The sequence below is a fragment of the Eretmochelys imbricata genome, chromosome 2 (genome assembly GCF_965152235.1).
Source record: "Eretmochelys imbricata isolate rEreImb1 chromosome 2, rEreImb1.hap1, whole genome shotgun sequence".
NCBI lineage: Eukaryota > Metazoa > Chordata > Testudines > Cheloniidae > Eretmochelys > Eretmochelys imbricata.
Genome location: NC_135573.1, coordinates 263,398,968 through 263,413,917, shown reverse-complemented (window position 1 = coordinate 263,413,917; position 14,950 = coordinate 263,398,968). Strand labels below are relative to the sequence as shown.

Genomic DNA, 14,950 nt, shown 5'->3' with positions numbered 1-14,950 from the left:
ATACTAATTGCTTTTGAAAACGATTAGTTTAGATTTGAGTTTCCTTCGGATTCCTGTCTCCATTTTAAATTCCTTTTTGCTCTCTTGCCCCCTGTTGGATTTTTGTGCCTGTCTTTTGACAGGTTTCAGAGTAGCAGCCGTGTTAGTCTGTATTCACAAAAATAAAAGGAGGACTTGTGGCACCTTAGAGACTAACCAATTTATTTGAGCATAAGCTTTTGTGAGTTACAGCTCACTTCATCGGATGAAGTGCATCCGATGAAGTGAGCTGTAGCTCACGAAAGCTTATGCTCAAATAAATTGGTTAGTCTCTAAGGTACCACAAGTCCTCCTTTTATTTTTGTCTTTTGACAGTGGTCTTTTAAGATCCACACCCTTTCTCTCCCCATCCCCCCACAGGCTTGAGTCCTGTGTCACAGCTCTTTTCCTTTTGGCTGATGACAGCTGGAGGTAGCTCTGCACTGAACCTGGCATTGGGTTAATCACAGCCTGTTCAAAACTGCTAAACTTTCATCCCAGCATGATTTAAAATGACCAAGCTGTTAAACACCAACTTCAGTAGATATGCTATGAATAATAATTAAAATTATAGCAGACCAAAAAGCAGCAGAGACCTATTACTCCTAGCTCCCATACAGGTAATTTTGTTTTTAAAACCATATTATTTGTGCACAAGAACCCACTTGTTCTAGAGGAGAGTAGATGAATCCATAGTATGGCCATTTTAAGGATAAACTGCAAGATTAAAAACCTTTCCATCACAACCAGAATGAAATTCACTATCACTGTTCTCCTCCCCTCACCCCCTCCCAACAGAAGTATTCTGCAAGCGCCATTTTCTTTGACCCCTAATGCAGTGGGGGCCAACCTGTGCTCCGGAGCCACACGCGGCTCTTCAGAAATTAATATGCGGCTCCTTGTACAGGCACCAACTCCGGGGCTGGAGCTACAGACGCCAACTTTCCCATGTGCCGGGGGGCGCTCACTGCTCAACCCCGGGCTCTGCCACAGGCCCTGCCCCTACTGCACCCCTTCCCGCCCCCTCCCCTGAGCCTGCCTTGTTTCTCACCCCAGAGCCTCCTGCACACCACAAAACAGCTGATTAGAAGGTGCAGGGAGAAAGGGGGAGGTGCTGATCAGTTGGGCTGCCAGTGGGTGGGAAGCACTGGGAGTGGGGAGCTGATGGGGGAGCTGCTGACATATTACTGTGGCTCTTTGGCAATGTACATTGATAAATTCTGGCTCCTTCTCAGAGTCAGGTTGGCCACCCCTGCCCTAACGGGAGAAGAGCTAGTGTTTCCTTGAAGTAAGGGCATGTCTACACTTATCTCTGGAGCCATCGATCCAGCTGGGGTCGATTTATCGCATCTAGTGAAGAAGCGATAAATCAACCGCCAAGCGCTCTCCTGTCGACTCCAGTACTCCACTGGAGCGAGAAGCATACGCGGAGTCGATGGGGGAGCATCAGCAGTTAACCTACCGCAGTGAAGACACAGTGGTAAGTAGCTCTAAGTACATCAACTTCAGCTACGCTATTTTCGTAGCTGAAGTTCCGTAACTTAGACCGGCTTAGCTCATGCCCCCTCCCCACCCAGTGTACACCAGGCCTAGGGATTTCACTACTTTTCCATTCTAACCTTGAAGGCACTCAGATATCATGGCGAGAGGTGGCCGGACAACACTGGTACTGAGATATGGATGGATTTGGGGAGAGGGGGTGGGCAGTTGACAGAGGAGCAAACCCGTTAAAAAGATACATTCCCAGTGCATTTAAAAATTTGAATAGCAATAGAAAGATGACATGGCAAAAGAATAGGTGAAACCAACATACTTTCTATGCACTGAACTAAAATTGGATTTCAGGAGGGACAAAATGTTCTCTTGTTGACCAGTCTTCAAGGACTGGGGCTTGGAAAAGCTTGTTAATTTTTAAGGAAATAACTCTTAGGCACTTGGCACTAAAATGTAAACACAACAACACAGAGGAAAAACAACCTGCTGATTTCCAAGCACTGAGTTATCCAGGCAAATTGGTGTTCAGTTCCTGATAGACTTAATGCTTGTTACATAAAATAATTGGTTATAAAGCCTTATTTTGCTTCATTTCTCACTACTCTTCTCTGTTTGCATCTGAGTCAGTGAGTCGAGGATGTTGCTATCCTATCCCCACCTGCATTTTTACTGTTTAAGTTGGAAACACAAGTAGAAGAAACTGGAGGTTGTGGAAATCATGACGTCTGTGACTCCACCAAAACTTCTTTCCCTTATTTGTTCCGTCTGTAGATCCAGTATCCGTGACATATTGTTGCCACAAGATGGCAGTCGCTGACTGCATTTTAACCTGTGGGTTTTTTCCATAACCTCTGGTGGAAACATGGGATTTTTCTAAAGGAAAAAAATAATTTTTTTCAGATGCTGAATTTTGATTCATGAACTAAAAGACACAGATAATCTTTTGTACAGTTGTCTTCACAATTGAGATTTTCTGTAACAGCAAATGCTAACCCAATGCATTCCCATGATTTTGACAGAACACTGCCATTTTAATATATCACCTGAATATAATTCCCTAATGAAAGAGTCATAAACTATGCATGCTTCACATTCATTCATACATATTTATGTATATTTTCATCATTGTTTTGACTTGGGTTCAAGTAAAATCCTCATTGAAGCATTCTGTTTCTTCTAGTTTGCTTGAAACCAGTTGTCTGATTGCCTTGGATTTGCTTACTAGCTTTAGCCTACTGGACAAACCCATCCAGGGTGTCCAACAACCTACAATTATCTAGTTCTTATGCCTTAGTGTAGGATAGGTTTTGCCAGACTGGATCAGAGCCGTAGACCACCTGGCCAGTAATAGCTACTTCAGAGAAATGTACAAAAAAATCCAACAGTGCACAGTTATGGGGTAGCCTGCCCCCAGGGAAACTGTCCTCCTGACCCCCAATAGTTAGAGGTTGGCTTATGTCCTGCAGCATGAGAGTTTTACATCCCTTCCAAAACTCCTGAATTTTTAATCCTTACTATTATAACTAGGGTTTCTTGTTATACATATAAACGTCCAGCACTTTTTTGAGGCAGCTAAGCTCTTGACCTCAATGATACCTAGTGGCAATGAGTTCCCTGGGCCAATTGTGGTTTGGGTGAAGAGAACATATTTCCATTTATCACCTTTAAACGTTTCTGCCTTTCAGTTTAATTTAATCTCCCTTTTATTACGTAAATAAAATATACCCAATCTCCTCCTGTATGCCCTTCATTATTTCCTGTACCTTTTATCATGTCCTTTCCTATGTCTCTTTTCATCAAGATAAACAGGGCAGAGTATATTTCCCAGTGAATTAACTAGTGAAGGAAGACTGAATATGAATATTCTAATGAATTAACTAGTTTTAAATGGCACTCAATTGGTAAGAGAGACAAAGAATCTTGTCTAACCATAGGCGAAGTTTTTTCCATGTTCCTTTAAACAAGATTGCAGTAGTTGTTTACTACAAACAGTATTTTTTAAAAAAGCAGTGTTTGATACTTAGTGGCTCAGAGGATACAAGAGGAAGTTGGACATAGTTGTATTAGCACAGTGAATTACTTGCTTGTTTTAAAGCTTGACTGTCTGAGTTCAATAACGGGCAGACTGATAACCAAATAATTCCAGGGGATTATGAGTTTGCAGTAATGACATGTGAGGGATTTAGGTTTTTGTATTTGCAGTTTAGCTTTGTCTCCTTTTTCATTAAGAAGTAACGCTATCCAAAGTAGTGGCGTATGTGCTGTCAGGCGCCCAGCCAGCTTGGCACCAGTTCTTTGGATCCAGAGCGAACTCCAGCTTCCGACTTATTTACTTTCTGTCCTGATGTCTCCAGCAGCTGTTGTCGCTGTGCCGTGTTAAGTCAGGCTGTGCGATAGCAGGCAGTGGCAGCTTCCTTCCACGTTCAGTGCCCCTTTAAGTGGGACCACTTCTGGGATGGTTGGAGTGTCTTGACACGTAAATATGGTTGGTGCTAAACACCCGAGACAATCTGCATTACAAATAATGGCCTTTAATCGTAGCACTTCTCTGGGACAAGAGGTATCAGATACTGCAATAGGAGCCGGTGCTTTAAATAAAGGACAGGTGGCACGCTGCTTCAGAAGTCAAATCCGTGCTGCTGCACTGATTAGCTCTGTGTGCTCAGTTATCGTCAGTATTGCCCTTTTGTTCCGAGGCTAGCTGACATGATTCACAGGTGTTCTCCAGGGCAAGCTGTGTTTTGAAAATTGAATTGACTAACGTGTGAAGGGGAAGCAGAAAGAGCCTAGGTTTTTCCTGTAGGGAACAAACATCTTGCCTCCAAAGTGTCATCTGCTTCAAACGTCTGCTTGAAGTCCAAAATTAACCTTTTAGCAATTGGCCCCCTGGTACTAAGTAGCTTGTCTGGGGCACGGCAGACCTTCCAGTTGCTACATTCTGCAGACTAGCCTGAGAAGTTGTTTGTGTAGTTACGACTAACTCATGATCTCTGATGTGTTACGTAGATAATGGATTTTATTTCGCAGGAAGAGTGTATCATTAAATGTGATGATTCTCATTTGAGTTCCTGTTGCACCCCAACAGAAGCCTCCACTGTGCAAAGCATAAAGCACTTAAGTTGATCTTACCTCCTGCATTCCCCACCTGTTCCAGCAGATGTCACTGAATGACTGTCTGAATTTCTCTTTACAGCCACCGGGCACATAGTAAGCGTGGCGCAACCTGGATCCTCATCAGGAGGAGGCGGAGGCGGACAGGCTCAGCTGCAAAAGCAAAAACAAATCGTGTCTGAGTCAGAAACTCAAGAACTTAAACAGGTACTATCAAGATGAGCCCAGGTTAAAGCAGCATATACCAAAGCCCTTTCGTTGTGCCCTCCCCCAAAACATAAACACTGTGAAGAGGAGCAGGGTCTTATACACAGAACTCTTCATTTACTATAGCCGAGGTTGTCTTATCTCCCCTTTCTCTGGAACACTGGATGGACATAAAAAATAATCCAACCAATGAGAACCCCTCAGTGTGCTTATCCACCCACCTTTTGTTGGTTTTGGGGGGTGTTTTTGCCTTGTTTTATTTTGCTGAGAAATCGGGGATTTGTCATCACGGTGAAAATAACTCTGGGATTTTGATACATTGAAATCTGATGAAGTGAGCTGTAGCTCACGAAAGCTCATGCTCAAATAAATTGGTTAGTCTCTAAGGTGCCACAAGTACTCCTTTTCTTTTTGCGAATACAGACTAACACGGCTGTTACTCTGAAACCTGTCATTGAAAAGTTGCACACTCGTGCCACCTCCATTCTACACTGAAAATTAAATGTTTCAATACTGATTTTCCAGGTCACATTATGCCCATTTGTACTTTCTCGTTCCCTGATTTAGAGCTCTTTAAATAGACACCATCAACTTGAATTTTTTTGAACGATCATTTATTTGTATTGCAGTAACATCTGGGGGAGCCATTGTGCTGTGTGTGGTAAAGACATATAGTAGAAAGAGTCCCTACCCCCGAGAGCTTGCAGTCTAGTTTAGATACAAGATCCAACAGGTGGATTGGACAGATGAATGTGTGGGCAGGGACAAGGTTGCAGTAAAAAGGCTAACTTATAAAAAATTCTGGTCATCTACAGCTTCCTTAAAATATTAGGTCCTGAATTTCTTTTAAATTCCTTAAAAAACAAACATAAAACATTTTTCTCCTGTCATGATTGTTGAAGCCTTTTCAGCAGCAGAGACTGACCATACACAGAGTGCTGTCAAGTAAAGTAAACAAGCTGGAAAAGCAAAGGAACATATTTTCACTAACTTAAGTGTTACTTGTTTCTGTAATGAACACAACATTTTTAGACAGGTGTGACTTTCAAACCGATTGTGCCCCTTCAAAGTATTTCTTAAAGAATATCTTGGGGGTGTTCCTGGCATTGTCCTTTTCCTGTCTCTCACTTGAATGATGCTTTTGTGGTTTCTTGATCGCATTGTGTAAAATAGCCACTTATTCTGCTTCAGCCTGTCGTTGTTTGTTCTCCCTCTCTCACGTAATTCCAGACACAAACCCCCTTTTTAATTAAATTGGATCTGAGTTTGCAAGTACACAGCAGTAATTTTAAGGATGACTAAAAATGAAAACCTTGCAAAAAAACATTATAGTTAACAAAAATCACTACTAGCAACCCACGGATGTCAGAAGTAAGGTTAGACTTAACAGAAACCCAGACATTTGAAAGGTGGTCTTTGCAGGGAAACAGACTAGAGATTTTAAATAAAACAAAACAAAACAAAAACCTAAGGAAGTCCCACTAATCATTTCAAAGTTCACCAGAGCCCCTTTGGCCCCAAGGGGCCATTCTGATATTCCTAATACACCCAGCCAAGATTTTCCAAAGTGTCTGATTTTGGAGACCTCATTTTCAAGTACCCAAATTGAGAGACCTGGAAGTGGCCTGATTTTTCAGAAAATACTGAGCACCTACTTTCCGAAAATCTGGTCCCTGTAAGTTGCCTCAGGTTGTGCCCCCAATAATTGAGGTACCCAGAATAACACTTGAAAAATCATTGCATCCCACTTCCTTCCCTCACCCAAGGATAAATTCCATAATATGCCTCTTTGGAGAAAAAAATGGGTCTTGTAAACTAGATTTCACAACGACCTTGTGCATTAAACTCAATTGAAGTTTCTAGGATGGTCTGCTTTTGAGAGAAGGTGAGGGAAAAGGGGGAAATGTAAATTATGACCATGCAGTATTGTCCCCCTGGGATAGGGTGTGCTCCTCATACTAGCCCAGCAAGAGCTGGATTGGGCCAGGTGGGCCCAATCAGATAATTAGGCTGCAAGCAGGGGAGCTTTAGGCTGGAGGCAGCTAATTAGAAACAGGCTCACCTGTGCTGGAATAGGCAGGCCTTGTATAAAGCCAGGTAGCTGGCTGCAGTCTGGGGCTGGTTCTGCTGGGAAAGGCTGCAGTCACTCCTTGAGTGGAGGGAGTTGGAGTCTGGCAAACCCAGAGAGGAGGAAAGCCAGATATGTAGGAAGAAGCCCAGGAAAACAGTAGCAAGAGGTAGGACTGTAAGGGACTGTGGCTGCTTGTTATAGGGTTCCTGGGCTGGAACCCAGTGTACAGGGTGGGCCTGGGTTCCCCTACTAGCCCCTGAGGAGTGGCCAGGGCGTTGGAGGCACTAGCCAGACAGCAGGTCTTGAAAAACTATGAATTCCCCAGAAGGGGAGGACTTCAGTGACTTGGCCAGAGGGATAAGCCACAGCAAGGAAGCTGCAGACCCAAGTCAGCGAGGCAGTAGAATGAGACAAGATGGGAGAAGACAACACTGGAGGGAGAGCGCAAGCTGGCCTTGCTAATCTCCAGGACGGATAGCAAGAGGCACCGTTCACAATGAGTGGATGCCGTGACACCCCCCAAAATCAGTATGCAAATCATTTAACTTTCTGACAAAACGTGCAGTAACTGAAGTGGAGTTGACCTTTTTTGAGGACTTTAAGGGCTTACGAAAAGCAAAGTCTGAAATTTATAAGTGCAGCTACTGCCTCTCTACAATTCAACCTAGCATGCAGTTGTGCAACTCTTATGTATTCAGCTGGGTTCCTTGTTTATCTCTTAACCTGTCAGCGATACAACTTTCGAACTAGACTTTGCAGTTGTAACCAAAAGAGCATAAAAGCCAAAATGTTAAAGGAACGGCTGTTGACCATGAGTTGTGAGGGCTGTTGAAGATGCCTACATATTTTGCAGTACCCCTTAGAAGGGGCTGTTGAGGAATTCCTTATTCCAGGGCCAGTTCATGACAAATACACAGCCTACTTCAGTGCCTGGAAACTATTATGGCACTCTGCAGTTATGAGTGGTGAGTTTAGGCTGCTCCTTACTAAGTCGTGATCCTGACTGCTCCTGCCCCCAGCAGCTCATGCTGAAGAGGAGCCACATGCATTTGTCTTGTCTGCATTGAGGACCTCACCTTCAGTGCTGCTGCTCCCAGAAGTTCTCCATGCACCATATCTGCTGTCTACTCCAGAGCTTTGGAACAGAGTCAGACAGCTCGACTGAGAATCTATGCAAACCTCATCCTTCTTCCCTGTTGAGAAGGAACGTGGTGGGATAGATTAGAAGGGAAGGAGGCTTGAGGATGTGGAAAAAGAGAACCTTGGAGTACTTGAAGGGGCAGACGCCTACTACTAAAGGCAGGTATACAAGGTATATCTATTTCTGTGAGGTGAACTTTATACTAGGGTCCAAGAGCAGCACCTTCATGGAGATCCAGTACAAACCCTTCCAACTATTGTTGAGAGTGGTTGGTGTTTCAGAGTGCTGCTCCTGGACCTTGCAGTCATGGAGCAGGCAATCAGAGCATCGTATATCTGCTTCTGGCATGTAGGTATCTGGCAAACTTCTCAATGCCCTGAATGTTTCCATTAGATTTGCCCTATACTCCAGTTTATTATTGGGAGACAGCAATGACTAGTCAATAGGATGTAGGACTGGGAGTCGGGAGACTTTGAGCAAGTGACTTCACTCGTTGTGGCTCTGCTTCCCCCTCTGTAAAATGAGAAGAATGACAGTTGATCCTCTTTGTCAAGCATGTCGAGAATTAAGGGTGAAACAAGCACGACGTGCAAAACGTTACTGTGTATAGGGTAGTATTGTAACTGTGGTGGCCACCATTTTGAAAATTACTTTATGGTATTCTGACCCTCGTGTGCTGAGTAACCATATTTTCTGAACAGTTTCCCTCTTGAAAATTGATTATGCTCATTATTTTTGGAATATTCTTAGTTCTGGACTGGAACTGGTAGGGACTGTGGAGGGCTTTGTAGAGCTCTTTGTGGAATGGGTAAGACCAACAGACCATCTTAGGGTCGGAGAGATGTGAGGGGAATAGATAATTAACAGACAGGGAAATATCTGAGCTAAAGGGTAGGCCTGGGGAGAAACATTCGTAGCTGAAGTTTTTTCACAAAGCTACTCGCATTTGTAGCAGCAGCTCAACAAACTGAATATTAAGTACCTTTCATTAGAGCCGGAAGCCCTCAATAGTCTGGAATTGTGATTGGGTACTTGCGTGAAAGAACTTGCCAGGACTTCACCATTGAGGTGTTTGTGTTTAAAACACAGCATTTTGTGGTTGTGTGGGCAGCGTTCCATTAGCTGGGCTATAGATTTGCAGAAAGAAGTCTACTGAGTTCCTGTGGTCTGTGGCTGAGTCGCTGTCTACCGGCTGACCATGGCTGACATCATGTCATTGGGTGTGGGAAGGGATATGATAACATTAACTTAAGGGTTTTGGTTGAGGAGGGGGAGTAGGATTTTGTTCACTAGATTTGGCTTGGCAAAATAAATTCAGTGCTTTCTAATTTCCGCTCTGTTAAACCTTTCCTGACAACGAGCTATTACCCTTATGTTTACTACATCTGCAGTTTGCATATCCGATATAGGAGATGATACTATCTAAAGAAATTAATTTCCATAGCAATTGTGAAAAATCCATGGATTTCATTGTGTATCTTTCCAGTGGCTTCTCAGTGCCTCTTTGGTCATATGATTGTTCTAGTTTAGTTTAGTCATTTCACTCTGATACTTTTCTCTGCATTTATTTACCTTTGTTTTGCATTCACACTTCATCTTGGGAAAACCTAACCGTTATGAGGTCAAAGAAGTAGTGCTTAGTTGTGGGACCATTCATCAACAGCATCAGAGTGCTGGAATAGCTCTATTTGTAACTTATCCATGCCTTAAAGCTTGATGAAACAATTAACCAGTACAGCGAATCCTGTAAAACTGATCTCTTGATTGCTGTCACAGTTCCAGACAGAATGCACCTGTTCTAGCAATCATTTGTTTAATTTCTGTCCTGTGCTCAGAAGTTTTGTGCCATAGGATGCACCCCACTGACACCCTGGAGGCCGCAGAAGAGGATTTGTGAGGTCTGAACCACTGGCTGTATGTGTACACTGCTTGAGTGCACGTGTGACTTGTGCCCGATGATGTACGTACTGTGTGCAGCTACACGCACGTGTCAGGGGCCCCATTCCACTTCTGCCCCAAATGGGTGCACATGATCCCCATAACAGCAGCCTTATGAACTTCTGTATTATGGCAAGCCACATACCATAGCCTTTCTCTTCCCAGAGATGTAGTTTAGACATGCCAGGATTCAGATTTATCTGAGCAGGAACTGAGTGTAGGGGCCATTGCTGGATCAGGGGCACATGCATTTACACAAACAGATCCTTCCCTTGATGTCAGGCCTCACCCCTCTGTGGCACAGAGCCTGTGGAGTGGACTCCTTGAGGAATTCAGGGAAGCCAAAATCAGAGCAGCCAGCTTTTGTCTTACACACTTGCCGCTTTCTGCGTTTTGCTCATTTTTACTGGTGGATACCTGTATGCAGTGTTTGACCAAATTTGTCTCGTGCCTTTCTTCACATCAGGTTACCAAAACTGTGGTGATATTTGAATTACAAATACAGGGCCTGAACCAAGATCAGGGTCCTGTTGTAAGCAATTTGGGACAGGAACACTCTTTATGTTTGTATAGTGCCTGCCACAGTAGGGCTCGGGCTGCATGTGCTGCCATAATACAAATGAATAATATAGTTATGCTAGGTGCTATACAGACCCACAGAATGGGACAGTTCTGTCATGAAAACTTTACAGTATAAATAAATAAAAGTTGGGGAAAGTGAAGTCCTTATTATCCTCACTTTACAATTGGGGAACTAAGGTGCAGACAGATTAAGTGACTTTCCCAAAGTCCCCAACAGGAAATCTGTAACTGGGCTGGGAGTTGAACCCGTTTTTCTGCGTTGTAGCCATTGGCTTCCTCTTACTGCTGGAGCTGGAAAGGCAGGAGACTGCTTGTGAGGACACTGATCTTATTGATCAGTTCTGAGTGCAAGTGGCCAGGAAAGACGTCTTATAACTTCAGTCCTTAGTGTTGCCTCTGATGTGTAGTGGCATGTTGTAAATAGAAAGGAGGGATTTCATCTCTTGATTCACAGCCCAAATTAGGGTTTGGCCCAGAAGGCATCGGATCTTTTCGTGGTTGGCAGAATTTGTGCATTGATGACTAGGCATCTTGTCATTGTTTTGCTCTACAAAAATAGCAACCATTTTTAAGGTTTGGCCGGACGACTGACTCTAGTAATCTTTCCAACCGTCTTTATGTGGGCAGTATTAGCTACAGCATTTTAACTATGTCAGACCACCTTTCGAAGAAAACGACACCCACACACAACTTGAATGTGCAGTGCGGCTACCAGGCAAAGGGTTAAGCAAATTGTTACCAGACTCGCAGTACGCCGACAAAGAAAATTAGTGGATGAAAATGAGCCACTTGCAAGTTTGTTTGTTTGTTTTGTTTGTTTGTACCAGGAACCACATCAGCACCTTATCTTCAAATCAGACCCTGATGGGCAAGTAAAATGAACAGAGTACTGTAGCTGTCTGAATGTCCATTTTAGTTGCATTCATATTTTAAAAGCCTTCTGTTTGAAACTATTATTCTTTCTTGGGTATTTTAAATGTTAAGCACATTTGAATTAATCTAGAGCACATCAAAATTAATCAGGTTCAAAACTAATAATAGGTCAGATGTTATAATAGACCTGTTTGCTTTTGCACAATTTTATTTTGTAAATTTTACTGGTGTCTCCGTTTGGGGAGTGGAAAGTGCCTCTTTCCTTTCTGGCGTCTCTTGTGCCACCTCCTGTTAATCTGTAAATGTGTTTGAGCCTCTACTTGGCATACCGGCAGCCCTATTGCCTTGTGCTGTGATCTCAATGGATTTCACAAGCTAAACTGGGTCAGGCCAGGCCAATACTTGAGCTCACTGATGCGTAACAAATTAATAAGAATCTTTGTTTGAATGCCTGGTTGCTGCAGAAAGTGGTGGTGAGTCAATAGAGGAATTCCCCCACCTGATTTTGCAGTAAACCAGTGCCCCAACATGGAGTTGGGAGGCACTGTGCTGCTGGAGAGGCCATCTTTCCAATCAGATATAAAACTAAGTTTCTGCCTACTTGTGATTTACGAAGAGTGATCTATAAAACCCCAGTGCCCTAGCTGATCTCCAATTTGAGTCATTAAATTATGTCTATAAATTTCTTCTCCAGTTCCAACTGGATATGGTAATCCTCATTTCCTGTTCCAAACTGATGTGTAGTGTAGCTGCACACTGCTAGACAGCTGCTGCATTTGATCCAAGATGTGGGTGAAGTGACCTCCATGTCCTTTACCTACAATATCTCCCTGGAGATGTTGAGAGGGTTAAATGAATTAATATTTGTAAAGAGCTATGAGATCCCTAGATAAAAATGATGCAAGGTATTAGAAGAGAAAATAGAACAACTGTCATCCTCTTCACTATTCTTGTTCCTACAGAACCACGTGGGCATGTTTTATACTTTAGTAATTAACACTGTGTCAAACAAGGATCAACAGCAGAATCATAAACAGGAATGTCTTGTCTAGGTGCTCACCATGTCATGGCGATAAGCAGAGTAAAAGGACCTAAATAGAAGAGAATGGTCTTTCCACAGATTCCGTTATGATGGAGTGAATAAACCACCTGTTATAGCCAAGGAGGGTAGTGATGTTCTGTTGTTACACACAGTATCAGGATGTGTATGGCCATCATGGCAGCAGAAGGAACCACTGTCTAGTAGAGGGGAACTGAGAAGCGCAGTTCTCCATCCCCGTGATATGAGGCAGGTTTTCCAAATCCCGCCCTTTATACATCTGTCAGGAAAGGTAGCTGAGTCTTGTCAGAAAATCAGCCGGGCTGGACAGGTGGCTTTGGTTCATACTAATGAGTTGATGAAGGAGGCTTGTAAAGGGCGCATCCAGGGGAGTGAACAAGAGGCACAGATTTAATTCTCATCTGAGCATACTGCAACAGAAGATCCAGGATAGTACACCAAGGGATTGCAAGGAAGTTTAGTTTTTCTTTTTCACCATTTGGATTTCAGCCATACGTGATCACAGAAATTAGAGCTGGTAAAGGCCTACTAGGTCATTGTAGATGATCTTAATGGACCTTCCTGGCCTTAAATTTGTGTTCATTTGTTTTTTTCACGCTCACCTCAGTGGCTTTTCCAAACACTACATAGAACAGGATCACTGGGAGTTACCTTGCAGTCTCTCTGGGTGTTTGCTTATGGTTACATGTGGGAGTGGTAATTTGCTAAGTTTAGTGTTAACTTAACTGGTTTATTTGTAATATAACGCTTGTGTGGGCCTCTTGCTTGTGGTCTGAAATAGTGTAGCAGTCAGTGTATCTGTTGTTTCCCATCTTGATGACCCCAAAGTAGTCTCTTTTACATCCCTGACACCCCCATTCTTCCCTTCCCATCTGTCTAATATGATCCTGCTCCACTGCTTCTGACCATGTTACCCTCCTTCCCCTTCAGATCCCTGCATGTCCCCCTTCTTCACCACATCATGCATAAATAACTGGTCCCTTTACCTTCTAAGACCTATTCAACTCTACTCTTGCCCAAGTATTCAATACAGTCTTTCATTGTGTGACCCCTCTCTCACTCCTCTGACTACTTCCATTTCAGTGCCCTCTTTGTCCGCTTCTCATGCAGCCGCCTTAGGACCTTCTGCACAAGTGGAATGTCTTCTCACTGCTGATCTGTCAAGCCACTACCAATCTTCATTCAAATTGTTCCTGCAGACTCTCTACTTCCGTAGTGCTCACAAGCAGTGAGTCAGTTATAACTGAGGCAGCTAGAAGCACAAATTCCTAAACTGAGAAACCGGGTAACCTTATTGCTCTAACCCTCACTCTTACTCGCTCCGTCCTTTCTTTTGTTCTAGCCACACTTGCACCATGTCTAAAATTAGATTATCAGGACCGATTATCTCTGCTTGCCCCATAAGTCACTTAGCCTGCTTTGGGGCACTGTAATATTAAATGATGGAAATCTTAGCCCTGTCATTTTGCTGGACATATGGAGGTAGGACCTGATTATTTAAAACTTACATATTACAATTGCTCTTCACATCTGAAGATAACTGAAAAGTCTGTCCAGATCATTCACCAAAAGTTCTTGATATCTTCTTCTGACAGATACTGAAGAAGCTTAAGAGCCTCGCCTTAGAAACAGACGCAGAACTGGAGAGACAGGACGAAGTTCTTGACGTCATCACCACCTCTGTAGACCGGACGACTTTGAATATTGACAAGCAGAACCGCAGAATGAAGAAGCTAACGTAGCACCCATACGAGCCAGCGAGGATGGTAACGGGAGAGATTGTGCAATTGTTTCTCTAACAGACTATTTATAGACTTTCTGATTGTACAGGAGCCATCTCTAATATTGTCTTGAATGTCGCTGTGGAACTTTGGCAGGGAGTAGGAGAGAAGGAATGTGAAAACATTTTCAGACTGGGATAACTTTTAAAGGCATTTTAAATGCCTAAACTGTTAATTGTAGAGAAACAATGACTGTGAAATCCCTGCTACAGAAGATCCTTAAACATAAAATACTGTGACTTCATCTGAGTTGATGTCCATGCCACATGCTAAGTTACTGCTTTTGAAAAGTAACGTTTTTGTAATAAATAAGTGAAGATGAGGGCGCAGTGAATTATGTGTCTTTATACCCGATAATTACACTCCAAAGTTCTTGCAAGTTCTTTCCAAAAATAGAGATAGAGTAGAAGTTGACCAATTCACACTAAGCACCAGGCTGAATTTTACGAATTAGTGATTGAGTGAACAAGCCTAATTGTCAACAATAGAAGAACTTTGTTCACTTTATTGTACAAATGTAGTTTTAAGATTCCTAGCACAGTGTACTAGTAAAGGTTTTATGTAATGAAGGCTTAGTAATACAAGAGCTTGCCACAGCTTTTAGTTATGAAATCTTTGGCAAGCAAGTGGAGACAGAGGACGTGTCTGTGAATTAGTGATTTGCACTTGGTGAG

At 43.0% G+C, this 14,950-nt stretch overlaps 1 protein-coding gene across 2 annotated transcripts in view; it reads left to right on the top strand.

Moving 5' to 3' along the window:
• SNAP47 (synaptosome associated protein 47) overlaps positions 1-14,598 on the top strand; it is a 34,455-nt gene extending 19,857 nt beyond the window's left edge. For both annotated transcript variants that reach the window (XM_077808469.1, XM_077808468.1), the window contains 2 exons: positions 4,706-4,830; positions 14,091-14,598. In XM_077808469.1, the coding sequence (XP_077664595.1) occupies positions 4,706-4,830; positions 14,091-14,237 (272 nt within the window). In that variant the 3' untranslated portion in view covers positions 14,238-14,598. The remainder of the gene's footprint in view (positions 1-4,705; positions 4,831-14,090) is intronic.
• Positions 14,599-14,950: the final 352 nt, after the last annotated feature.